This window comes from Chrysemys picta, chromosome 20 (genome assembly GCF_011386835.1).
Source record: "Chrysemys picta bellii isolate R12L10 chromosome 20, ASM1138683v2, whole genome shotgun sequence".
NCBI classification, from domain to species: domain Eukaryota; kingdom Metazoa; phylum Chordata; order Testudines; family Emydidae; genus Chrysemys; species Chrysemys picta.
The window spans coordinates 12,569,959-12,595,293 of NC_088810.1; the positions used below are offsets into that span (position 1 = coordinate 12,569,959).

Genomic DNA, 25,335 nt, shown 5'->3' on the forward strand with positions numbered 1-25,335 from the left:
CCCATCCCTTTGTGCAGCGGGCGGAGCGCGGAGAGGGGGAGGGGAGGAAGCCGCCGGGCCTCTGGCTCCTTCCTCTTCCTCCGCGGGGAGGCAGGGCTGCCGGCCGGCCGGGCCGGGACACGGGCCATGTTCGAGTAAGGGGGCGCCGGGGTGGGGATGAGGGGCGAGGGATGGGGGGCGGGGAGTGTGGGGTGAGCGGGGGGATGGGGGCGGGGAGTGTGGGGTGAGGGATGGAGTGAGCGGGGGGATGGTGGGCGGAGTGAGCGGGCAGTGTGGGGTGAGCAGGGGAATGGGGAGGGCGGAGTGAGCGGGCAGTGTGGGGTGAGGGATGGGGTTAGCGGGGGCATGGGGGGAGGGGAGTGTGGGGGGAGGGATGGAGTGAGCGGGGATGGAGGTTAAGGAAGTGGGCTCTGGTATTCTAGAATTGTGGGGAAGGGTGTCTGAGAGCCAGGACTCCTGGGTTCTCTCCTGGGCTGTTATTGCTCTGCCTTCTCTGTTCCGAGCCCCCCAACAGCCAGAACCCCCCTTCCCACTCCCTGGCAGGCAGGGCCGCCCAGAGGATTCAGGGGGCCTGGGGCAAAGCAATTTTGGGGGCCCCTTCCATTAAAAAACTTGCAATACTATAGAATACTATATTCTTGTGGGGGCCCCTGCGGGGCCCAGGGCAAATTGCCCCCCCCCCCCGGCAGCCCTGCTGGGCCCAGGGCAAATTGCCCCCCCCTCCCCGCCCCCAGGCGGCCCTGCTGGCAGGTTCCCAGGCTGTGCTGAGCGAGTGCCCGGCCTTGAGCCCGGCGCTGCCCAGTGCCCTGCGCTGAGCTCCTGGCTGGGGATCTTGGGCTGGGCGCAGGCCTTTGGCATTTGCTCTAGCCCTGGGGGTCTGGGTAGCGATGGGCCCTGTGGAGAGACTGGCACCTGTAGCACCTTCCCCTGCATTCAGCTGAGCCAGACACCTGGGTCCCTCTCCCAGCTTGATGCCAGCTGTCTGAACTACAGAGCTGCCCTAGGACGGGGTTCTCCCCCTTTTTCTTTCTGAGGTCCTCCCCCCACCCCCATGCTATAAAATCTCCATGGTCCAGCAGTGCCACAATTGGGTTTTCTGTATATACAAGCCAGGGCCGCATTAGGGGGTAGCAAGCAGTCTAACGCCAGCCATGCTTGATGGATCCCCTGAAACCTGTTCGAGCCCCCCAGGGAGCCCTGGTTGAGAATCGCTGCTCTAGGAATCTCTTTGCGAAGCAGTGCCTGGGGCCATGGGTGCCTGCAGCAGGCAGATCCCAGAGAGCCTGGGGCCCGCAGTGGCTAGGATGCCAGCATCCCGTTGGGTCTGTGCCGGCCAGCAATCGGGGCAGGGCTGATGCCCTCCCATGATGGGTGAGGGGCCTGGGCATCTTGAGTGTCTGTCCTGACTGCTTTGTGCTCTTGGAGATTCCTGGGAGGGCAGTGGGCCAGGCAGGGCAGGGGGCCCTGCATTCAGGAATCTCTGTGCCCAGCTGGGACACAGACCCTTTAACAGGCTGAGTGTCTGCCCCCTTCAGCATTAGAACCCAGGCTCGAGGGGCTCTGAGACAGGCAATGCCCATCTATCCTTTCCCTCTGTGCCCCCAGATAATCTCCTAGAGACACTCCCCAGGATGGCAGGGCAGAGTAGAGGGGCATCGGTGGAAGTGGGGAGAGCCCAGGGCTGGAATAGCATGGGCTGCAGGTCAAGAGTGAGGGGCACTGGCAGAGAGGGGGTGGTGACTATTTAATACGAGTCCATGTAACTGTCCAGCTAGGAACAAAGAGCATCGGCCACACGCGCAGGCCAGGGGATTCTGTCCTGGGGAGCAGGGACACTGAAAAGGACTTGGGTCGGATCATGCAGCCCTGGGTGCACAAATGGGAATCTCCAGGAGAGCAGGGAGGCTTGGTTTGGCCTTGGTGTGATGTTGCTGGGCCCCTGTGTCCAGTGGTGCCCACAGGTCAAGGAGGATGGTGATAAATTGGGGAGGGGCTTGGGAAGAGCCCCAAGAATGAGGAAAGGGTCAGGAGAGGGAGAGGCTCCCCTCTGGCCTTGCTGCGGGGGGGGGGGAGGGGAGGGGAGTCAGACACCCCAATCATGACCCAGCGGCTGGAGGTTGAAGCGTATGAATTTAGACGGGAAATGAGGCATTAATTTGAACAGGGAGGGGAATTAATTTTTCCAATGTTTCCATCACTGGCCATTTTTAAACCATGAGGCGCTGTTCTTCTCAAAGCTCTGTGCTAGGGATTATTTTGGGGAATTTCTCTGGCCAGACTAGATAATCGCAATGGTCCCTTCTGGCCCAGGATTTATGTAGCCCAGAGCTGGATTAGCAGGGGCCACGGGTCGGGAATGAGGGGCACCGGCAGAGCTGGGTCGGGGTTGCTCAGAGCTGGGCTGGCAGAAGCTGCGGGTTGGGAGTGAGGTGCACCGGCAGAGCTGTCCTGCATGGTCTGTCCTACTTGGGCTGAGGGATGCTCTCTGGGCTCCCCCCAACGTCAGATGGGGCCGGAGGTTGCTGGCAGTCACTGGCCAGACAGACAGCCCCTCAAGCCCAGCCAAGCTAGCTGGATCGGCCCCATATTTACCTCCCTCTGCCAGTTGGTGCCAGGTCTTGGCCCAGCCATTCTCCTGCAGCCAGGGGCCCCATGTGCCAGGCCTGGGACTGGCAGCATCTTGCTGCATGTGATGGGCCCCAGAACCCCTGTCACTTTGGGCCCCTAGGAGCCACCAGAGTCCTACAGCCAAAGGCGTGGCCCAGCTGATGGCAGTGGCCGGGGAATCTCAGGACCTTCTGGACCCTGGTAGGTGGCCAAGGAGTGGGGCCGGGGCTCAGCAAGGGGCGCTCTTCCCTGGCAGTCGGTGCCAGCCCCAATGCCCCAGCTTGGTGCTGGGGGCGGGGAGCTCAGCAGAGGTGCTCTCCCCAGCAGACGGCGCCAGCCCCAATGTCCCAGCTTGGCACTAGGGGGCCTGTGCTGCAGGGGGTGGAAAGGTCAGCAGGGGGTCCTCTCCCCACAGCAACCCCCTCCCCCAAGCCCCAGCCACATTTCCTGCAGCACAGCGCCCCATAGCACTGTATGGGGACATTGGGGCCAGTGCTGGCCATGACCCCCTTCCTGCTTGGCCTGAACCCAGCTGGGGGGGATGTGTGGGTGTCTCATGCTGCCCCTGCCCCCCTGCCCTGGCTCTTCTGGAGGTTCTAGGCCCCCTCCCACTCACCCACCGGCCCCCAGCAGCTGTCGCAGTGTCAGGCTGGCCCTGGCCACCTGTTGGGAGGGGCGGAGGCAACAGCAACCAGATCTGAAGCTGCCCAGGAAGTAGGGCCCCCACATGCTTCCCTTGGCAGTAGGCTGAGTCCCAGGTGGCCAGTAAGTGTCGGGCACGATGGGGGGTGGGGGTGGGGGGGCATGTGATGGGCAGAGGGAGGGGGGAGGGTGAGAGATGTTTTAGGGGCAGCAACACTGGCCAGCTTCATCCCTGTCCCCAGCTCTGCCAGTGCCCCCCACTCCCGACCTGCAGCCCCGGCCACTGCAGTATTGGCTCTTTCCCCTCGGCTCTGTGTGCTGGGGTCGGGCTGGGAGTGGACGGGGGCAATGGAGTCATTTGGCTGCACTGGGGAGTGGAGTTGGGATGGAGCTGAGAACAAATAGCCATTTTGTGAGATGGGTGGGTTGGTTCCAGCTCGGTCCCACTGCACTGGGCTGGCACTACCCCCTATCAGACCCACAGCCCGTCCCCCCCGGCTGGCACTACCCCCCATCAGACCCACAGGTCCCCCCCAGCTGGCACTACCCCATGTCACACCCATGCCCCTCTAGCTGGCACTACCCCCTGTCAGACCCATGAGCTCCCCTCACCCGTGGCTCTTCCTCCTTGGGGGTCTCCTCTGCTCAGAGCTGTCCCCCCATTTCAGGCATTCCCAGGTGCCCCCTTTGGAATCAGAGTCATGTCACCCCATGGGAGAAGCATTTCCTGTTTCTAGTCCTTAGCCCCAAGAACAGCCCTGTCTTGAACTGGGGGGATGGGGGGTGATGGGATCCCCAGGGTACAATCTGGAACTGGGGTACTGCTATACCCCCCCTTCACTCTCCAGTCTGGGCTGTCTCTCAATATGCTTTGCTAATGACCAGCAGCAACCCGCCCCCCGTCCCCCCATCAATCAGCACAACAGCAGGTGGAGCCCCACACCCAGCTAGATTGCATGAAGGCCTCTGAAACTTTCATGAATCACACAGCGAAAGGCACCAGCCAGTTCCTCCCGGCTCCCTGACTTTGGCCCCTGAGCTGTACTGTCCTGCCCTGCCCTGGGCAGAAGCCTGACCAGTGTAAGTTTATAACCCAGTTTGCTCCTCCCTCCATATGGGGAGGACATGCAGCAGCTTTTGTATCCAAGCTGAGGTTTCCCAAGCACGTCAAGCAAAACACACTGTTTTAGGTAAAATATAAAACAGGTTTATTAACTACAGAAAGATTGATTATAAGTGGTGGACATAAAAGGACAGAGATGGTTACCAAAGAAAATAAAAATAACTGCACAACCTAAATCTTAAACCTTATCATACTTGGCAGTATTTTCAAGCAAGTTTCTCACCCCACTGGATGTTACAGTTCATAATTAAGGCTACAATTTAGGCACGGGTATTTTTAGTAAAAGTCACAGACAGGTCATGGGCAATAACCAAAAAGTCATGGCCAGTGACTTGGCGTGACTTTTACTAAAAATACCCCTAACTAAATCTTAGGTACTGGGGGGGTGGCGGAGTGCTCCAATCAACGCTGCTGCTGGGGTGGGGGTGCTCCAGCGGTTGCTGCTGCTCCTGGGGGTGTGGGGCGGCCCGGAGCCCTGCTGCCGCTGCTGCTGCTGGAGGTGTGGGGTTGCCTGTGACCCCTCCTGGCAGGGGCAGCTTGGGGCACTGCTGCTGCTCCCGGACTGCAGCTTGGGGCAGCGCCTGGGACCAGTTGCTTGGGGCTGCCGGAGCAGTGGCTGGTGCAGCTGGCCCCAGGGCTGCCCCAGCTGCTCGGGCCTCCCTGGGGTCAGCCGCACCAGCCGCTGCACCTGTGGAAGTTCGTGACCTCCATGAAAGACTTGCAGCCTTATTCATAATACACAGGTTTCTCCCTTAAACCTGGGACCAGTCTCCTTTGCTGAAGTTCTTTGTCTTCTCAGGTCCTTGTTGCTTCCAGGGGAGGAGAAAGGCCAAAGCATGATGCCACTGTTCCCTATTTTATATCCTCAGTCCATGTGCCTGGAAGACACTTGCCCAGATAGGTCCTGGTGCGCTTTGCTGAGTCACAGGGTTGAGCGATCCCCTGGTGTGGTGCTTGCATAATTGTTGTTGAATTGTAAATCACTTGATTACAACCCCCCTACTGATTAATGGTCGATTAACACCCTCCTGGGCTGGGGTCACCACCATATAGTACAGACTCTCAAACTTAGAACATATTTCAGTAACAACCATATAGCACAATCTCATAACTTCATACACACTAACAATATACATATTTGGACAGAACAAGGGGTTTCAGCAGATCATGACCTTTCATATGATCTCATACATGGCATTCTTTGTATGAAATATCACAACTATATATGAATGATGACTATGGGAGTTACAGGGTGCTATTTTGAGGTACAGTGTGCCACAGGCAGAGATGGGGAGCAGGGGATGAAGGGAGGCACTGGAGGGCTAAGGGAAGGGGAGCGAAGGGCCCTGGGAGGAATGGGGAGGGGGGCTGGAGGAATACATGGGGCCCCCCTCACTCTGTCTTCCCCCAGCACAGGCAGCCCCTCCCCCCGGAGCAGCCCCAGCAGCTCTCCGTCCCTGCGGAAGCGCCTACTGCTGCCCCCCCGGACCTCCCCAGAGCTCCCTGCAGATGCCATGGTGGAAAAGAGCACAGAGAGTGTCCCAGAGCGGGGCCCCTTGTCTGCCCCCCTCAACTACCCACTGAGTGCCAGGAGTTTCATCCGCAACAACAAGGTGAGGGGGGCTGGATCCTGGGGGGCTGGATCCTGGGGGGCTGTGGGTGTCTGTGGGGGTTGTGCCAGGATATTGGGGACTTTTTTTGGGTGCCCCTGCTAGCCCAGCCCAGGTCTACCAGTACCCCTTAATCCCGACATTCAGCCCTGCTAGCCCAGCCTTGGGAAGTTTCCCCCAGCTCTGCCGGCGCCCCTGAATCCCAACCTGCAGCCCCTGCTCGACCAGCCCTGCCCCCCAGCTCTGCAGGGTATTGAGGGTTGTTTGGGGACTCCCTGGATCCAGGGCTGTTGGGATCCCTGTGGAGGAGCTCTGCATTGCAGTACTGAGGGCTCTGTGGGGGTCCTGGGTGTTCTAGGGAGGTATTCCCTGGGGAGCCAGCATCTGGGGGGTGTTCTGGGGGCCATTCCTGGGGGCCAGCCTCTGGGGGGGATCTGGGACATATCCCCTGGGTCATCCTGCTCAGGGGAGGGCTCTCGGGGTGGGGGTGGCAAGTACTTGGGGGCTTGTGGGTGTTTTGGGATGCGTCTGGGGGTCCTGGGAGAGCAGGGCTTTGGGGGGTACCACAGGGGACTGGGGGTCTTGGTGGGAGCAGGATTTGGGGGTGTACCCCTGGGGGGCTCCTGTTCTAACCTATCTCTCTCTTTCCCTTGCAGAAAGCGCAAAGCTGGTACAGCGTGAGTCCCCACAGCTCTGCCTGCGGCCCCAGCACCCCACACACTGCCCAGTTCCCAGGGTTCAGCTACGCCTCCCCCCTGTTGCCCCTATCTCTGACCCTGGCAGCTGTGGGAGGGGGTGGCAGGAGGGACTCTGGGGACCTCCCCCATCTGAGCACAGCCCAGAGCTGGGTGCATCCCTGGGGTGGGGCAGACCAGCCCTACAACACCCTCCAGCCCCCGCCCCCCATCGCTACCCCAGCCCTGTGCTGTGCCCCTCACCCCTTCTCTGGGCTTTGTCTGTCCTGGCCCCCATTCGTGGGGCTGAGCCCAGCCCCCCTGCTCCCTTCAGAGACCTTCCCTCCCCTCTCCCCCCCCACTGCAGCCCTACTGGAGATGGGGGGCAGTGAGGGGGAGGAGTAAGAAGGGGGGTGGGGAGGGGCTTGGTTTATGCTCCCCTCTTCCCCATGATTTCTGATGTGGAGTTGGGTGGGGAGGGGCAGGGGAGGAGCATGGCTGGGGGTTGAGGGAGGGGCAGGCGGTACTCTGAGCTCTCTCCTTTCCCTGCTAGCTCTGCTCAGCTGTGGGAGAGCCACAGCCTGACCCCTCCCCCTTTGTTTCCTGGAGCAGCCAATGGCTGGACGGGGTGGGCAACTTGGACAGAACTTTCCTACCCCCTCAACTCTGCCCTCCCAGGACCCCCCCCACTCCCAGAGTCCCTCCTGCGGCTGGCCCAGGGACCCCCTGGGACCCTGCCCGGTGCCCCTGCATGCTCCAAAAATGTAGCTGAGTGTCCCCCTCCCCGCTGTATCAGAGGGTGGGGCATGGCCCACTGCACCCCTGACAGGCCCGATCCCCCCGCAGATGCTGAGCCCCACGTACAAACAGCGCAATGAGGATTTCCGCAGGATCTTCAAGGGGCTGCCGGAGAGCGAGCGGCTGCTTGTGGGTGAGGGCGGGCCATGGGGGAGGGGCACTAGGGTGGGGCTGGCATGGGGGCAGGGCCAGTGGAGGGGTGTGGGACAGGGGAGGGGCAGCAGGGGCCAGCAGGGAGGGTATGTGGGTGCAAAGGAACAGGCTGAGCAGGGAGGGGAGCTGTGGAATGAGCCCCCCCATCTTCTCACTCGTCCCCCAGATGTTTTCACAACTATTCCACACCTGTCTCCAGTCCCTGCTCACTCAGGGGGCTCCCCCCGTGTGTCTGGGGGGGGCGGTGCTGGCACTTGGCCTTCTGGCTCCTGCTGTACCCACTCCCCACGACCTATTGCCCCCTCTTTTCCCCAGGTCCCCCACACTGGCAGCTCCCTTCCCCCCACAGATCTGGCCTGCTCCCTGTGCTGTCAAATGGGAGTGTTGCTCTCTCCTCTCCCCGCAGCTCTGCGGGTGCCCCTCACTCTTGCCCTGCAGCCCCTGCTAGCCCAGCCCTGCCCCCACCAGCTTTGGGAGTGCCCGTCACTCCTGACTGGCAGCCCCTGCTAGCCCAGCCCTGCCCCCCGCCAGCTTTGGGAGTGCCCCTCACTCCTGACTGGCAGCCCCTGCTAGCCCAGCCCTGCCCCCCGCCAGCTTTGGGAGTGCCCCTCACTCCTGACTGGCAGCCCCTGCTAGCCCAGCCCTACCCCCCGCCAGCTTTGGGAGTGTCCCTCACTCCTGACTGGCAGCCCCTGCTAGCCCAGCCCTGCCCCCGGCCAGCTTTGGGAGTGCCCCTCACTCCTGACTGGCAGCCCCTGCTAGCCCAGCCCTGCCCCCCGCCAGCTTTGGGAGTGCCCCTCACTCCTGACTGGCAGCCCCTGCTAGCCCAGCCCTGCCCCCCGCCAGCTTTGGGAGTGCCCCTCACTCCTGACTGGCAGCCCCTGCTAGCCCAACCCTGCCCCCTGCCAGCTTTGGGAGTGCCCCTCACTCCTGACTGGCAGCCCCTGCTAGCCCAGCCCTACCCCCCGCCAGCTTTGGGAGTGCCCCTCACTCCTGACTCGCAGCCCCTGCTAGCCCAGCCCTGCCTCCCCTCCTCTAGCTCAGCCACAGGCCCCCCCACTGGGCTGGCTTTGACTCTCCCCTCTCCCCAGATTACTCCTGTGCACTGCAGCGCGACATCCTGCTCCAGGGGCGGCTCTACCTGTCCGAGAACTGGCTCTGCTTCTACAGCAACATCTTCCGCTGGGAGACAGCAGTGAGTGACCGACCCCCCCTTGGGTGCCCTGCGGCTCTCCTGCCCCCCAGGCACCCCTGAATCCTGCCCCTCCCCCACTGCCCTGGGCCCTGCCAGATTCCCCTGCCCCTCCCCCGGGCACCCTGAGGCCCCACCCCCCAGGTGCCTCCGAGCCCTGCACCTCTCCTCGCTGCCATGGGCCGCTGCCCCTCCCCCCTCCCGTTGCACCTGAGCGCTGCCCTGCCTCTAATGCCCTGGACTGTCTCCAGCTTCCCATCTCCCCAAGGGACCCCAAGCCCTGCACCTCCCCACACTGTCCTGGGCTCTGCCAGCTTCCTCTGCCCCCCCATCCCCTCCAGGTGCCCCTGAATCCTGCACCTCCCCTGCTGCCCTGGGCCACTGCCCCTCTCCCCTCGGTGTCCCTGAGCTCTGCCCTGCCCCATCTGCCCTGGGCTGCCTCCAGCTTCCCATCCCCCTAGGGGACCGCAAGCCCTGCCATGTCCCCACTGCCCTGGGCCACCTCCTCTGCCTCTCCACCCAGGGGCCCAGAACCCTGCCCCTCCTTGTCACGGGTGCATAGTCCGGGTGCTCTGGACAGCTCTGAGTGAAGTTCAGCCAGGGCCCTCGAGTAGTGTCTAGGCACACTGTAACCAGGGTCAGTCTCCTCAGTTTCGGCGCCTGCTGGGTCTGACCTGTTCACCCTGTGAGCTCCCTGCAGGGAGCCTGCCCGACTAGGTACCTGGGGAAGCCTCACGCCCCAAAGGGCCATGCACCCAGCTCTGCACTCAGCAGGGAGTCAGCCAGTGTGTTACAGACGGTTTAGCAGCCACCTGGAACACAGCATAGGACAGATCTTGTTAGCACAGAGAGCAGCAGAGTCCATCTGGGGGAGACGCAGATCCCTGGGCTCTCCCCCGAGTCCCAAAACCAGGAGACTCCCCAGTTTCGAGCAGCCCAGCCTCAGTTACACCCAGCTGCCCTCCTCCATCCTTTGTCTTTTTCCTGGGCAAACTGGTCACCTGGCCTCCACCTCTTGCTTTTCTCCAACTCCTCGCAGCTGGCTCTTGCAGAGGATGGTCCTGGTCATCAGTTGCCAGGATACAGAATGTCTGGCCATTGTCTGGGCCCAGGCAGCCAGTTGGCAGTCACACCTGCCCCTAGGGGACTTTGCAATGATCACCACCTAGATACTTATGTGACACATAAGGGAAACTGAGGCGCACACACAGTATTCATACAAAACATTAAGAAAATTCCCACTTCATCACTTCCCTGCTACCCTGGGCCACCTCCAGCTTCCCTTTTACACCCCCACCCTGCCCCTCCTACCCAGCTTCCCTTCCCCCCAGGTGCCCTTATGCCCCTCCCACTGCTGCCCCGGGCCGCTTCCAGCTTCTCCCCTCTCAGGCACCTCCCTGCCCCTCCCACTGCTGCCCTGGGCTACCTCCAGCTTCCCTTTTACCACCCCCCCCAACTCTGTTCCTCCTGTCCAGCTTCCCTTCCCCCCAGGTGCCCTTATGCCCCTCCCACTGCTGCCCTGGGTGCCTCCAGCTTCCCGCCCCCCCAGGTACTCCCTGCCCCTCCCACTGCTCCCCTGGGCTGCCAGCTTCCCTCCAGGTACTCCCTGCCCCTCCCACTGCTCCCCTGGGCCGCCTCCAGCTTCCCTTTCTCCCCAGGCACCTCCTGCCCCTCCCACTGCTGCCCTGGGCCACCTCCAGCTTCTCTTTTACCTCCCCCCAACCCTGCCCCTCCTGCCACGCTGCCCCCTGACTGCTGCCCCCTGCAGATCTCTGTCCCGCTGCGGGAGGTGAAATGCCTGAAGAAGGAGAAGATGGCCAAGCTGATTCCCAATGCCATCCAGGTCTGCACTGCGGCCGACAAGGTGAGATGGGGCCGGGGCTCCCCCCACCCTGGGCCCCTCTCCTTGGGGGGCAGCCCCATACCCCTGTCCAGCCTCCGCACAGCCCCTCCCAGCAGGACTATGGCGTCCCAGGTGCCCCTGCCCGATGCAGGGTAGACACAGAGACAGCCGGGTGGGTCCCCTGGGGGCAGCCCCACAGGGAGAGGGGACAGGTCCTGCCTGCCGCTCTGTGTGGGTGCTGGCATCCTCACCCGAGGAGGGGTCAGGTGGGGACCCCCTGATCCGCAAGAGGCAGGGCTGGGGAGCGCCAAGAGAGTAACCCCCATCCCTTCCCCTCACAGAAGTGCTGCCCCAGGGACACTTGAGTCTGGCCTCTCCCGGGTCACTCTGAGATGGGGCCTGGGGTGAGGGGGGTTTCCTGGCAGCTGGAGGCCACTGTCTGAGCAGCATCAGTGCCCTGCTGGGCCTCCTTGTGGGAAGGAGTGGGACAGGTGTGGGGGAGCCCAGAGCTGGGCTGGCAGGGGCTGCTGGTCAGGAGTGAGGGGCACCAGCAGAGCTGCGGAGAGGGGGAGCCCAGGGCTGGGCTAGCAGGGGCTGCGGGTCGGGAGTGAGGGGCACCAGGAGAGCCAGGGGTCGGGTCTCACTTCCCCCTCCCCCCAGCATTTCTTCACCTCATTTGGAGCCCGTGATCGCTGCTTCATGCTGATCTTCCGTCTGTGGCAGAACGCGCTGCTGGAGAAGGTACAGATGCACCCGGGGTGGGGGATGATAGAAGGCAATTTGGGGGTGAGGATCTGGGGGTGGAATCCTGGGGGGCACAGAGGGAGGCTTGGGGGTGGGGCCCGGGGTCACTGCTCGCGTCCCCCCCCCGACACTGTCCCCCTCTCCAGACGCTGTCTCCCTGCCAGACGCTGTCCCTTTCCCCTGCCACTGTCCCCCCCGCCAGACGCTGTCTCCCCCGATGCTGTCCCCCTCCAAATGCTGTCCCCTCCCCCGATGTTGTCCCCCCCTCCAGACGCTGCCCCTTCCCCCCGGCGCTGTCCCCCGCCCAACGCTGTTCCTCCCCCCGACGCTGTCTCCCCTCCAGACACTGCCCACCCCCCCGACGCTGTCTCTCTCCCCCCGCAAACGCTGTCCCCCGACGCTGTCTCTCTCCCCCCCAGCTGCCCCCCCCAAGCTGTCTCTCTCCCCCAAACTCTGTCCCCCCCAACGCTGTCTCTCGCCCCACCCGACGCTGTCTCCCGCCCCCAGACGCTGTCTCCCCGGGAGCTCTGGCATATTGTTCACCAGGGCTACGGCGCTGAGCTCGGCCTCACCAGTGAGGACGATGACTACGTCTGTCCTGTTTCCACTGACGAGCTCAATGGCCTGGGGTGAGTGTGAGCCCCCCTTTCCCCCCCCATGTGGGGCCAGCCACAGGCCTCCGACCTCTGCTGCGGTGCCCTCAGGTCTGGCTTCCCCCGCACCACCACCCGCACCTTCCCCACTGCCCCATGAGAGAGTCTGGGTCCTCTTGCCTAAGGGGGAGCTGGCAGGGAGCTGTCTCCTCGGGAGTAGGTTGGCCCCACCCGAGGTGTTGGGAACCCTGGGACCTCTGTCGAATGGGAAGCCCCTGCCCCCCTGGGATAAGCTGGTGCCTGCCCTTCCCCCCCACCCCTGGAAAAGCTGCCCCCCCCCGTGTCTGACCCCGAGACTTGCCCTGGTGCGATTCCCGACCCCGCGGGACCCAGTGACCTTGACACTTGTGCGACCCCTGGCGCCTCAGTGACTTCCCCCCCCTCCAGGCCAGCCAGGGAGCTCAGTGACATTATGGAGCTGAGAGACCTGGCCTTGCCCTGCGCTGCTGACCTCAAGCTGGAGCCCAGCCCCACGTTGGCCAGGACAGCCGCTAGTCAGAGCTTCCACTCACTGGCTAGCAGCAACGATGGGGCCGCCTCGGTGAGTGGGGGGAAGGGTTGGTGGGGGCAAGTTGGGGAAGGGAGGGGGCAGGGCCGGGGGAGGTTTGGGGGGACTGGGGAGGTTCAGGGGGTGGGGTTGTGGGAGGTGTCACGGTGCCTGGAGTGACTCACAGCTGAGAAAGCCAAACTCAGGACAGACGGCCAGAAAATAGGATGGACACCCGAGGCTGGGGGTGTATTCTATCATTCAGTTTCACCAAGCCAGCACTGAAACGTACCTCTGGATCACTCTACCCGTTTTACCACGGAACACAGACAGTCCCTTGCCATTCTAGCCCCTCATTACCCCCCAGACAACCTGCACTTTGCGATGAAAGGCGATTAAACCCAAATTCCCCACACATTAGGTTCTTCCAGTCCTAAAGGACTCGTCACTTACCTCAGGTCAGATCGCCCCATAGACAATACAGGTAGCCATTTTCTTTAGTGTCTAAAACTAACTAAGAAAAGACCTGAGCGTTATTCAAAGTCAAAGCAGATAAAATACATTACAGGTGAATGAGAATATATGAGACCAGTTGTTAGCAGAGATTTAATGTTGGTGAATTCTCCATAAATCTCTTAGAGTCCTTCCACGAATCTTTCCGGGTGTCCCGTTCTCAGTCCAATGGCTCAGACTCTCTGGTCGGAGTTCAGCAGACCAGAGGTGTTGGCTCAGGCCCATGAATGGTGTATTTATAGCTCTCCCGCACACAGAGCCAGCGGATAGGTGTCCACACAGAAAATCCGTCACAACACGTGATGGACACTTGAGGCTGTGAAAAGTCCCAGTAACACTTGCTTTGAAGATGGAATGCTTCAATCTGAAGCTTCGGTCTTGTAAACACTGTATAGCCCTGACATGCCCTAGCCAAATGGTTCTCCGGTCAGTGAATTCACACTCCGTGCTAGCTACAGGCCTTTGCATCTACTGACAACTGAGCACAGCTGCATACAGGATGTGCAGGTAATACAGAGTGACAAGAGGTGAAAAGGATTTTCAGGTACCCGTTAATTTGGTTACAGCCACCAGGATGTAGGTAAATACAGTTACCATCAGTTCTTGGCTTCTATCAACACAAGTGCATGGGCTTGTCTTAGTTAGCCTAGTTAATGGCCCTTTGTTACTCACACACAGTAAATTAACCCCTCTTCCAGGTACTGCCCTGAGCTGGCCAGCTGCCAGCGCCATAGGAGGTGGGGGTGGTGTTGGGGAGGAAGGGGGTGGGGATGGGGGAGCTTTGGGGAGTTGGGGAAGGGAAGGGGCAAGGCTGGGGGAGGTTTTGGGCCCATGTTGGGGCCCCCCTTACTTTCCCTTCCCCCCAGCTGGCAGAGGACCCCGAGGAGAATGTGGACAGCCAGGCGGATACTGCCTCCAACTGCACAGTGACACCGGGGCTGGAGCCCCCGAAGGCTGCGGTGCTGGGGGGGGCCCCGCTGCCTGCCCTGGGGGACCTGCTACCCCATGAGGACCTCCCCACTGACACCAGCAACTCCTCCTCTTCCTCCTCCACGCAGGATGAAGGTGATAGCCCAGCCCTGCCCAAACATACCAGCCCTCAGCTTTAACCATTAGGCCCCACCTCTCTCCCAGAGCCAAGGAGAGAACCCAGGAATCTTGGCTCCCAGACCCCTGCTCTAACCACTAGGCCCCACTCCCCTCCCAGAGCCAGGAATAGAACCTAGGAGTCCTGGCTCCCAGCCTGCCTGCTCTGATCCCACTGTCTTCCCAGAACTGGGTTAGGACCCAGGCAGCTCCTCACCCCTCTCTCCCCCCAGCGGAGGTGGACGCCTTCTCAGACCTGCCCGGGCGGCTGCTGCTGAACTGCGTCTATTGCCTGGGGGCCGAGCGGCTGCAGCAGATGCTCTTCAGTGACTCGCCGTTCATGCAGAGTTTCTTGGGCCAGCGCAAGTTCACAGGTGGGGCAGGGCAGGGGCTGAGTCTTCCCTGGGGCCACAAGCTGGCTGCCCCCTTCCACCCTCCAGATGACAGCTGGGCTGGGTCTGGCTCACTCCTCAGGACACCCATGGGGCGCTGCTGGCCCGAGTCGAGGTGTATGGGGCAGGGGACACGGTAGCTCCAGGCCAGGCGGCCTCGCAGAGATCCCGAAGTTGAGTGGGGCTGGGCCAGGAGCAGCCAGTGCAGGGCGAGGGCGCTCTCCACCCCCAGGGCACACACCCCGCGCCAGCCAGGCCAAGGGTCTTGGGCATGTGTGTGGTGGGCACAGGAGGGCAGCGCAGTGGGGCATCGCCCAACACCTGGGACCCGCTGCCCTCAGAGATTCTGGGCTCCAGGGAGCTGCCAACGGCAGCGCAGGGGAGGCCTTGGACTGGGCACCAGGCCCATGCCTGGCGCTGCACACGACCCGTGTGGCCTGTGCTGGCTGGAGGACATGGGTCACCAGCTCATGCTGCCGGGTGCCCCACTGGGCCATGCAGGGCCTTGTATCTGGGAGTTGGGGATGAGAGGCATGCGTGGGGGGAGATGGGGGAAGGCCCCTGAGTGGACGATTGCCCCCGCCCTGATGGTACCCCCTGCTCTCCCCAGACGTGACGCTGACCTCATGGAGTGGCAAGAGCAAGTGCCACCAGAGCCGTGTCCTCTCCTATACCATCCCCCTCAGCAACCCGCTGGGGCCTAAGGCAGCTGCTGTGGTGGAGACACAGGTGAGGGGGCAGCGGAGCCCCAGGAGGGTGTGAAGGAGCAGCGGGATGGGGGGCTGGATGGAGTGGGGCTGGACTGCATGGTAGGGGGCAGCAGGTGTGGGGGCTGGACTGCGCAGTGCAGGGCGGCAGGTCGGGTGGGGCTGGACTGCATGGTGGAGGGGCTGGACTCCGCAGTGCAGGGTGGCAGGTCAGGGGTGGGGCTGGACTGCATGGTGGGGGGGACTGGACTGCGCGGGGTGGGGCGGCAGGTCAGGGGTGGGGCTGGACTGCGCGGGGCGGGGTGGCAGGTCAGGGGTGGGGCTGAACTGCATGGGGGGGCTGGACTGCGCGGGGCGGCGGGTGGGGCTGGACTGCGTGGGGGGGCTGGACTGCTGGGGCGGGGTGGCAACCGTGGGGTGGGTAGCAAGTGCAGGATGGCAGCAGGCGTGGCGGGACAATGCAGGGCTGTTTCTGGCCTGTGATGAGATGAGCAGAGCTGGCCTCCTCCCAGACCCTGTTCCGTGCCAGCCCCGATAGTGGTGCCTGCGTGGTGGACTCGGAAGTGATCACGCAGGGCATCCCCTACCAGGACTACTTCTACACTGCCCACCGCTACTGCATCAGCACGCTGGCTACAGGCACGGCCCGCCTCAGGTACCGCCCCGCCTCAGAGCCCCTCTGCACTGGGGGTTTGGGGGGGCTCCCCCCATCCAGAGAGTGGTGCTGGGAATTCCTCTGGTGGCTGGCTCTCTTTGTCTCAGGGCTGCTCCACACTATGAAAGTCAGACCCTTTGAAATCAGCAGGTCCAGAGAACTTGCATCCAAGAGTTTGAAAGGAGCTGGCTGAGGAACTCGCTGGCCCATTAAGGTTGATTTTCAATAAGTCTTGGGGCACTGGGGAAGTTCCAGAGATCTGGGAGAAAACTACTGTTGTGCCACTCTTTTAAAAAGGGTAAAGGGGATGGCCTGGGTGCTTATAGGGCTGACAGCCTAACAGCAATCCTGGGAGAGAGAAAGGAGCAGCTGATATGGACTCAGTTAATAACGAATTAAAGGAGGGGGATGGAATTAATGCCAATTGCCATGGGTTTATTGAAAATAGATCCTGTTGCTAGCTTGATCTCTTTGGGAGGAGATGTCAAAGCTGGCAGCAGGAGGGAACAGTGTTGATGTAACACACTTAGATCCTCTACAGCCTTTGACTTGGGACTACATGACATTTAGAGTGACAAACCGAGACTGATGCAAAATCAGTACGGCTTGGTGAGCTGGCCATGAGCACATGGTGCCTTGTAATATGTCTCCATGTAACTGTCCAGCTAGGCACAAAGAGCGTTGGCCACACACTCAGACCGGGGGGACTCTGTCCCTCCTCTGTGTGGAGCAGGGATGGTGAAAAGATTTGGGGGTTGTGGCGTCCCCCATCCCAGTGGCTCTGTGCCAGTGATCCGGCCTCTGCGTTATTTCCTGTTCCCCAATGTCTGTGTCTTCTGCTGATGTGACCAGGGATGAATTGAAGTTTTCTTTCAGGCCATTGATAAAGCTGCAAATAGCACAGGCCGAGACCCAATCCCTACAGGACCCCCTGGAGACACCCCCCTCAAGGGCTGGTTCCTGTTTACAGGGTTCATTTCGGGCCCTGTCAGTTAACCGGCCACGAATGCGTTCAGTGTGGGCCACGCTGATTTCGTAGCAGTCTCGGTTTGTCACTCCAAATGTCGTGTGGTCCCAAGTCAAAGGCTGTAGAAGATCTAGGTGTGTTACGTCAACAGTGTTCCCTCCTGCCGCCAGCCGTGGCATCTCCCAAAGAGATACCAGCTGAACATGGATTCCCATGCAACGCTGGGGCCAGAGGGACTAATGCAGCCCTGGGTGCACAAATGGGAATCTTGAGAAGAAGCAGGGAGGTGATTTTCCCTCTAGGTTTGGCCCTGGTGTGACGCTGCTGGGCCCCTGTGTCCAGTTCTGGTGCCCACAAGCCAAGGAGGATGGTGATAAATTGGGGCGGGGTCCAGGAAGAGCCCTGAGAATGAGGAAAGGGTCAGGAACCCTGCCTGAGAGGGAGAGGCTTCCGGAGCTCCAGCTCTTTCACTTAACCCAGAGTAGGGTCAAGAGTGAGGCTCCTGTCTGGCCGTGCTGCTTGGGATCAGACACCCAGTGCTGGGCTCGTCTCTCTAGCAGACAAAAGTCCAACACGAACAGCCAGCGGCTGGAAGTTGAAGCTGGAACTAAATCAGCCTGGAACTGAACTGTGCCCAGAACTAAGCCCTGGAACAATCTCCCAGGCTGTGCAGATTCCCACTCACTGCCCATCTGTAAAGCCCACGTAGGGCTGGCAGGTCCCTGACCCGGCAGGCAGCCCCATCTGAGCACCCCCTCCAGGGACGTCCTGAGCTCTGTCTGCAACAGGACTGGTTCCCCCGGCTCTTGGGGCTGCCACAGACCATCCCACCTCCAGCCATCAGAAACCATTTTCTCCTGCCCAGGGCCGGCGCTGGCTTTTTTGCCTCCCAAGGCAGGGGAGGGCGCCGAGCCTGGCCGCGGGCCGCTCTCCCCGACCAGCCGGAGCGCCGGGGGGAGGGCGGAGAGCCCAGCCGGGGCTCCGCTCTCCCCGGAGGCCAGAGCGCTGGGAGGAGGGCAGCGAGCCCGCCACAGGCTCCGCTCTCCCCGGCAGCCAGAGCGCCGGGGGAGGGCGGCGAGCCCACTGCGGCTCCACTCTCCCCGGTGGCCGGAGCCGGAGCACCGCGCCGTGTCGCCCCCCTCCAGGTGCTGTCCCAAGTACAAGCTTGGTGGTCTGGTGCCTGGAGCCGGCCCTGCTCCCGCCACCGCCACAGGTGCTTGCCCAGTGCGGCCTCACTGGGCCTTGTGCCCCATCCTGCCCCACTGGGCCTTGTGCCCTGACCTGCCCCCACCCCCTGCTGGATTTATGGGGTGCACATGGAGCCTCTCAACATGCACTGGGGGATAACCAAGCTCAGCTCTTCCCGTCCCTCTCAGGAGCTCGGCCTGAGTGTCTTGCAGCCCCCGGCCTGGGTGGAGCTGATCTTTCTTGGCCCTGGGGGACTAGAGCTGGAGCCAGGACCCCGCTGAAGCTCTGCTGCAGCCGTGGGGTGGGGGCAGGCGTTCGTTCAGGGCAGGCCCATGCTAGGGGTGGCTCAGCTCAGATGAGCACAATGGTGCCTTCTGGCCTTGGGATCTGTGACGGGTGGGTCTGCTGCTGGGAATCTCTGGGCAACAGGCCCCCACCGCATCTGCTCTAGGGAGCTGCTTCCCAGCATCCTGGCCTGGCAGCTCGCCTCCACCCCAGTGCTCCCCAAGGAGCAGGTCATTGACACCCCCCCCCCCCCGACTCTGCCTTCCCCAGAGTCTCCTCCGAGATCCGGTACCGGAAGCAGCCCTGGAACCTTGTGAGAGCCCTGATTGAAAAGAACACATGGAGCGGCGTGGAGGAGTACTTCCAGCACCTGGGTACGGGGTGTCTGGCACCTGGGACGGGGGGCGGGACGGATGGGGACTGCGAGGGATGGCTGGTGTCGGGGTAAGAGGGCAGGTGCTGAAGAGCGTGCCCAGCACTGGAGTCTGGGAGTGCTCTGTGGACTCGGAGGTGCCTGTGGGGGGTGGGGGCTGTCAGAGGGTATCGGGCAGGGATGGAGATATGGGGGGGGTAAGAGGCTACTGGGGGGCAATGTGGACGGGGCTGCGCAGGCGGCTGAGGCGAGGGAGGTGACATAGGCGGAGGGCAGGCAAGGCGAGGGGGGCTGGGTGAGGGGGGCCGTGTCACAGGCTCGGTGCTTTTGAACAGCTCTGAATCAAACCCAGGCAGGACCCTCTTGAGTATAACACCCCCTGACACTCTCACTGGGGCAAGAAGCCTCCTTGGCTTCAGCACCTCCTGGGTCTGAGCTCGGAGCATTTAGCCCCCTGTTCCTCACTGAGCTCCCCACAAGGAGTCCGCCTGGATGTGACACCTGGGGAAGCCTCACATGCCCCCAAAGAGCCCTGCACCCCAACTCTGCAGTTACAGTGACTCAGCCAGCATGTGACACAGAAGGTTTATCAGCCATCTGGAGCACAGCGTAGGCAAGTTCTTTGTTAGCACCGAACCCAGGAAGTTCCAGCCACGTCCATCTTGGTCAGACCCAGAGCTCCAAGCCTTGATCTCCACCTGGGACCCCCAACAGGAGGCTGAGCCCCGCTTCCAGCAGCCCACCCTCAGTCATGCCCAGCTGCCCCTCCTCCATCCTTTGTTCCCCTTCAGGGCAAACAGGGTCACCTGGCCTCCACCTCAGCTTTGTTCTCTTTGGCTGTAGCCCCTGGGTTATCAGTTGCTGAGTTACAAAATGTCCAGCCATTGTCTGGGTCCAGGCAGCCATTCAACAGTCCCACCTGGTTCTCTGGGTCTCTGCAAAATTAAACCCCCTTTCCCTCCAGCTAGGTAAACATGCAGCACACTGGGAAAACTGAGGCACGTCCAGCACCCAACAGAATACTAAGAAAATTCTCACTGCGTCATATCCCATGAGCGGTGGGAGGAGGGGGGCGGGTGAAGCGAGGGGGCTGGGGAGGTGACGTGAAGGGGGCTGGGCAGGGCAGGCTGCCAATGGGAGGGGGTTTCCCAATAAATCCATTGGTTGGGTGGGGGTGACAGCTGGGCTGAGGGCAGCTGGAGGGACACAGTTGGATGGGCCCTGGGCTCCACATGGCTCTCTCCCTCTGGGCTTCACGGGGTGCATGTGCCCCCCCCAGGCATCTCACCCCCCGGCATGGCGGGGCTGGCACGGGTGTCTCACCCCCCTTGGTGTTGCAGGGTTGGCGCTGGCACGGGCGGAGAAGACGCTGCTGGAGGAGAGTGGCCATGGGATAGAGCCGCGGGGGCTGCTGGCTGGGCTGCGCCGCAGGAAGCGCACACTGGGCTGGAGGGCCCCCCATGCTGAGCCCACCCTGGCCACACTGCCCCCCAGCGAGACGGGGCCCCGCACCCTGCGCCCTTCCAGTAAGGGAAAACCTGCCCCTGCCTGTAACCCACCGCATCCCAGCCCATGTCCAGAGGGAACCTGTTGCCCCCCCCCATCGGGTAAAGGGGAACCTGCCCCCAACCCTCCACCCACAACCCACCCAAAGGAAATGTGCCCCCTCCTGTATCCTGCCCCCAGAACCCACCCCAGCCCCATCTCCAGCCCAAAGGGAACCTGCCCCCTCAAACTCGTCCCCATCCCTGTCCCCCACCCCCAGGTAATGGGGAATGCATCCCCATCGCCCTGTCTGGAGCCTTCCCTCATCACCGTCCCCTGGTAAGGGGGAACATGCCTTGTCCCCGATGATCCCCCCATCAGGGAGCCTGCAGGGGCAGCTATTCCTCCCTGCCAGAGAATGGGAGACGGGCTGCTGCATTCCCCTATGGGGAGTGACTCCTGGGCCCATGGGGCTGGCCTGGTCCCCGCCTAACCTGCCCCCTCTCCCCGCAGGCAGCCTGGCAGCCCGACTCTCCCAGCAGCTCATGGAGCGGAGCCGGGGCCCCACCGTGTCCACCCTCATCCTCATTGTCAGCCTGGTGTAAGGGACATGCGGGGCTGGGCTATGGGGAGGCAGGGGTGGGCGATTGAGCTATGGGGGGATGGGACTAATGGGGTCTGGGGCTCTTTGAAGGAGTGATGTGGGGGGCCAGGCAGGGCTCTGGGGGGCATAATGTGGTGAGCTGGGGCAGGGCTCTGATGGGAATAATGGGGGGGTGGAGCTCTGTGTGGGGAGGGTCCAGGATTTGGGTCACACCCATCCAGGGCTGGGCTCAGGCTCAGCTCTGTGGGTGATGTGAGGGGGTATGGCAGAGCAGGGGTACCCCTGGGGGCAGAGCCACAGACACTTTCCCGAGTTGGGATGTAGGAGTTGGACTGGGGTGGGGGATGAGAGCTGCTCTCTGTATGGCCAGACAGGGGCTATTGGTGGGAGAAGCGGGGCGGGGGGGACTGTGTGTGGAGGAGGGATTGTGTAAGAAGAGGGGGCTGTGTATGGGATGGGGGGCTGCATGTGGAGGGAGTTATGGGATGATTCTCAGGGGTGAGGACTTACGTGTCTCTTTCCTTCCTTCTGTCTCTGCTGCCTCACAGGATCTGTGTGAGGTACAGTGTGACCCCCCCCCGCCCATGTCCCGCTGGCTGCCATGGACCCCCTGCCCCCTTTGTGCCCCCAGACACCCCCCCAGCACCATCCCTGCCTCCCCCCAGCATCAGCCCTGCCCTGCTGAGCCCCGTCCCTAGTGTTCTGAGCTCCCATTTCTCTGGAGCACTGGCTGAGGTGGCATGATTTGCATACTGCGCTCTGATTGGCCAACATACCACTGACATGCCGAGTGATGGCAGGCTTCAGCTCCAGACCCCACCAATCAGAGCACAGTATGCAAATCTGACAGTCTGCCTTGAGCATGTTCTGGGCAGGGAGATGGGGCCTGAGACAGCCACACATGTAACTGGGGGGTGGGGCCAGAACTCCTGGGTTCTCTCCCCGGCTCTGGGAGGGGGTGGGGGTGAGGTGTAGCGGTTAGAGCAGGAGGCTGGGAACCAGTATGCCTGGGTTCTGCCCCATGTACACAAGGCTGTGTCCTAGGGATACTGGGTGACCCTTACCAGCATCAGGCCTGTGGTGGGGCTCTGCCAGCCCCTCATCCTCCCTCTCCCCCCAGCCTGCTGGTCCTGGTGGTTCTCAATGTGATGCTGTTATACCGGCTGTGGGCGCTGGAGCACACGGCCCGCGCCTTCCAGGCCTGGCAGGCCTCCGCACTGGCCCGAGGGTGAGTGATCCCGGCGGGGGGGGGGCTGCCAGGGAGGGGAATGGGGAGATTTCTGGCATTGGGGGAGGGGGTAGTATGGGGAACACAGGCCAAGGTGATGGGGGCAATCCTGGGGGCAAGGGGGTTGGGTATTGTTGAAGTGGGGTTGAGGTGCCAGGGGAGGGGTCCCAGCAGCTGGCATTTGGGGCAGATGGGGCAATCCCCATCTCAGCTGGCAGTGACCCCCTGCTCCCCAGGAAGCTGCCTCGGACAGCAGGCGAGTGGGCCGAGGTCCTAGAGCTGCAGCGGCGTTTCCATGGTGCTGAGGTGCAGAAGTGGAGGCGGATCCTGGAGGCCTCTGTGGAGCTGCTGGATGAGGTGATGCTGCTGGGCCGGGTCGGGCCAGGCTCGCTCGGCTCTTTGGGTCCCTGCTCAGGGAGGCCTGCAGCTCTGCTCGTGCAGAGCCTGGGGCCAGCAGAACTAATGTGCAGTCACCCAGCCCCTGAGTCTTGCACCCAGAGCTACTTGGAGCACCCCCTGCCTGGCAGCAGGACCCTAGTGGGAGCCCAAGGAAAGAGGAGTCACTGGGGAAAGTGTCATCTACTGATTAGAGTAGAGGGGCTGGGAACCAGGACCCCTGGGTTTTCTCCTCAGCTCTGGGAGGGGAGTGGGGTTAGTGTGTTTGGGGGTCTGGGCACCAGGACTCCTGGGTTCTCTCCCTGCTCTGAGGGGAGTGTAGTCTAGATGGGGGGAGGGGTGGGGTGGGAGCCAGGACTACAAGGCTGAAGCCCTCTTCATTGGCTGTCGGCCGTTCGGCAATAACTGGTACCTTTCCTGCCCCCCCCAGATGAAGGTCTCCCTGGAGAAGCTGCACCAGGGCATCATGATGGCAGAACCGCCCCCGGAGCCAGGCCAGGCTGACACCATCTCCTGAAGCTGTGCTGGCCGCCAGGGGCCACGGAAGACTGAGCTGGATCTGAGACTGCAGCTGGGTCAGCGCCGCCTGGACGCCCCCTGCAGGCCGGCTCCCTCATCCAGGTCAGCGCCGCCTGGCTCCCTCAGCCAGGTCAGCGTCGCCCGGACGCCCCTTGTTGGTCAGCTCCCTCGGCCGGGTCAACGCTGCCCGGAAGCCCCTCGTCGGCTGGGTCAGCGCCGCCCGGAAGCCCCTCGTCGGCCGGGTCAGCGCCGCCCGGACGCCCTCCTTCGGCTGGCTCCCTTGGCCAGGTCAGCGCCACCTGGATGCCCCTTGTCGGCCGGCTCCCTCGGCCGGGTCAGCGCCGCCCGGAAGCCCCTCGTCGGCCGGCTCCCTCGGCCGGGTCAGCGCCGCCCGGAAGCCCCTCGTCGGCCAGCTCCCTCGGCCGGGTCAGCGCCGCCCGGATGCCCCTCGTCGGCCGGGTCAGCGCCACCTGGACACCCCCCTTCGGCTGGCTCCCTTGGCCAGGTCAGCGCCACCTGGTTGCCCCCCTTCGGCTGGCTCCCTTGGCCGGGTCAGCGCCGCCAGGACACCCCTCATCATCCGGTTCCCTCGGCTGGGTCAGCGCCACCTGGACGCCCCTCATCAGCTGGCTCCCTTGGCCGGGTCAGTGCCGCCCGGATGCCCCTCGTCGGCCAGCTCCCTCGGCCGGGTCAGCGCCGCCCGGACGCCCCTCGTCGGCCGGGTCAGCGCCACCTGGACACCCCCCTTCGGCTGGCTCCCTTGGCCAGGTCAGCGCCACCTGGATGCCCCCCTTCGGCTGGCTCCCTTGGCCGGGTCAGCGCCACCTGGACGCCCCTCATCATCCGGTTCCCTTGGCCAGGTCAGCGCCAGTTCCCTCGGCCAGGTCGGTGCCGCCTGGACGCCCTTTGCCGGCTGGCTCCCTTGGCCGGGTCAGCGCCGCCTGGACGCCTCCCAGGGTCTGCTTCTCCTGCTGGGTCAGCAGCACCTGGCCATTAGCTGGCGTCAGCACTGGCTTGGGCTGCCCTGCTCTCCTGCCACCCCCCTGGCGGAGCAGGTCTCTGTGGTGACAGCTAGGTGGAGGCCGCACCGTGGGACACATGGAGGATCCCCAGGGGGCCGGCTCTGCCCCCCCTGATCCGCCCTCTGTCTGCAACCCAGGACAATGGTGGCTGGACTGCGGCTGCCAGCTGGGTACAGCCCCCGTGTCTGCTGGCTGGGGGCCTGTCGTGGCCTGGGGGAACCCATCCAGCCTGGGCTAGGAATTGACTTTCTAAGTGGTCTAGCTGCACGGTGTTACTGTGGGGAGTGGCCAGGGCAGTTCCCCCACCCCCCTACCTTGGAGCCAGGACTCCTGGGTCCTCTCTGTGCTAGAGCAGGGGCACCCTTGGGGCAGGCTCCATGCGGTGCCAGGGGCACTGCCCATGGCTCTGCCCCCTTCTCCAAACACTCGATTCCCAGAGGGCTCGGTACCCACCAGGCATTGGGTCGTTGTCTCCTGGCCTGGGCCTCTTGTCCTTCGCCGCTGCTGGCGGGGGCTGTGTGTGTGTGTGAGCCCCCCAACCAGCCTGCACGCCATCTGCTCCCTCCTCATCCTCAGTGTTACGGGGCTTGGGCCCCGCCCCACTATTTATTAGCTGATTAAAGAGCGTGGCTGGGATAGCGCCACCTAGGGCGAGTCTGTGTGTGTCTGTCCAGGGGTGAGGGGACCACAAGGGAGAGGGGCGCCCCCCAGTGTCCTTGCCCAACTCTGCCCAACGCCTCCTCACAGCCAAAGCCTGCCGGGGCGCCCATCCTTCCCCCCGCTGCCCCTCAGCCAGCACCCCTGCCCCCATCAACCCCCCCACATCCCTGCCCCACTCCGCCTGGTGCCCCCCCCCCCCCCCGGCCAGAGCCTGCCAAGGCTCCCATCCCTCCCCCCCGGCCAGTGCTCCCCCACACTCCAGCCAGCACTCCTGCCTCTGTCCCCATCAACCCCACGCATCCCCATCCCACTCTGCCCAGTGCCCCCCCGCCAGTGCTCTTGCTGCTCCCCCCTGCTCCCCAACCACTGCTCCTGCCCTTATCAACCCCCGCATCCCCGCTCTGCCCAGGGCCCCACCACCCACCACTCCCCACATCAGCGCACCCCTCTGCCCCCCCCGCCAGTGCATCTGACCCTGCATCCACACCCTGCTCTGCCCAGCGCCCCTCCCCCTGTCCCCATCAACACCCGCATCCCCGCTCTGCCCAGGGCCCCCCCCCAGCCAGCACTCCCCACACTCCTCCCATCAGTGCACCCCTCCGCCCCCCCAGCCAGTGCTTCTGACCCTGTGTCCATGCTGTGCTCTGCCCAGTGCCCCCAGCCAGTGCTTCCACCCCAGCTGCCAAGAGAGGCGCATGCAGATGAGCCAGTTACTGCCCCCTCCCCCAG

General features: G+C 63.0%; 1 protein-coding gene across 6 annotated transcripts; it reads left to right on the forward strand.

The window, feature by feature from the left end:
- GRAMD1A (GRAM domain containing 1A) lies at window positions 1-24,594 on the forward strand. 6 transcript variants are annotated; one of them, XM_065574491.1, is made up of 20 exons: window positions 75-134; window positions 2,729-2,808; window positions 5,784-5,985; window positions 6,639-6,659; window positions 7,503-7,587; window positions 8,699-8,802; window positions 10,568-10,663; window positions 11,303-11,383; window positions 11,894-12,015; window positions 12,427-12,580; window positions 13,906-14,104; window positions 14,359-14,499; window positions 15,128-15,246; window positions 15,737-15,879; window positions 18,590-18,693; window positions 20,033-20,218; window positions 20,691-20,778; window positions 21,902-22,009; window positions 22,246-22,366; window positions 22,836-24,594. In XM_065574491.1, the coding sequence occupies exons 3-20, from the start codon at window positions 5,887-5,889 to the stop codon at window positions 22,920-22,922; spliced, it is 2,058 nt and encodes a 685-aa protein (XP_065430563.1). In that variant the 5' UTR covers window positions 75-134; window positions 2,729-2,808; window positions 5,784-5,886; the 3' UTR covers window positions 22,923-24,594. The 6 variants fall into 6 exon arrangements, with proteins under 6 accessions (XP_065430564.1, XP_008171061.1, XP_042709191.1 ...); XM_065574492.1 differs by lacking the exon at window positions 2,729-2,808 and having other exon boundaries at window positions 1-134; window positions 5,789-5,985; XM_008172839.4 differs by lacking the exon at window positions 2,729-2,808 and having other exon boundaries at window positions 22-134.
- Window positions 24,595-25,335: the final 741 nt, after the last annotated feature.

Excerpts from the sequence above, each read along its gene's own strand:
- GRAMD1A (XM_008172839.4), top strand. Across the intron at positions 6,660-7,502 it reads AAGCGCAAAGCTGGTACAGC|ATGCTGAGCCCCACGTACAA; the intron begins GTGAGTCCCCAC and ends ATCCCCCCGCAG. Across the intron at positions 8,803-10,567 it reads TCTTCCGCTGGGAGACAGCA|ATCTCTGTCCCGCTGCGGGA; the intron begins GTGAGTGACCGA and ends TGCCCCCTGCAG.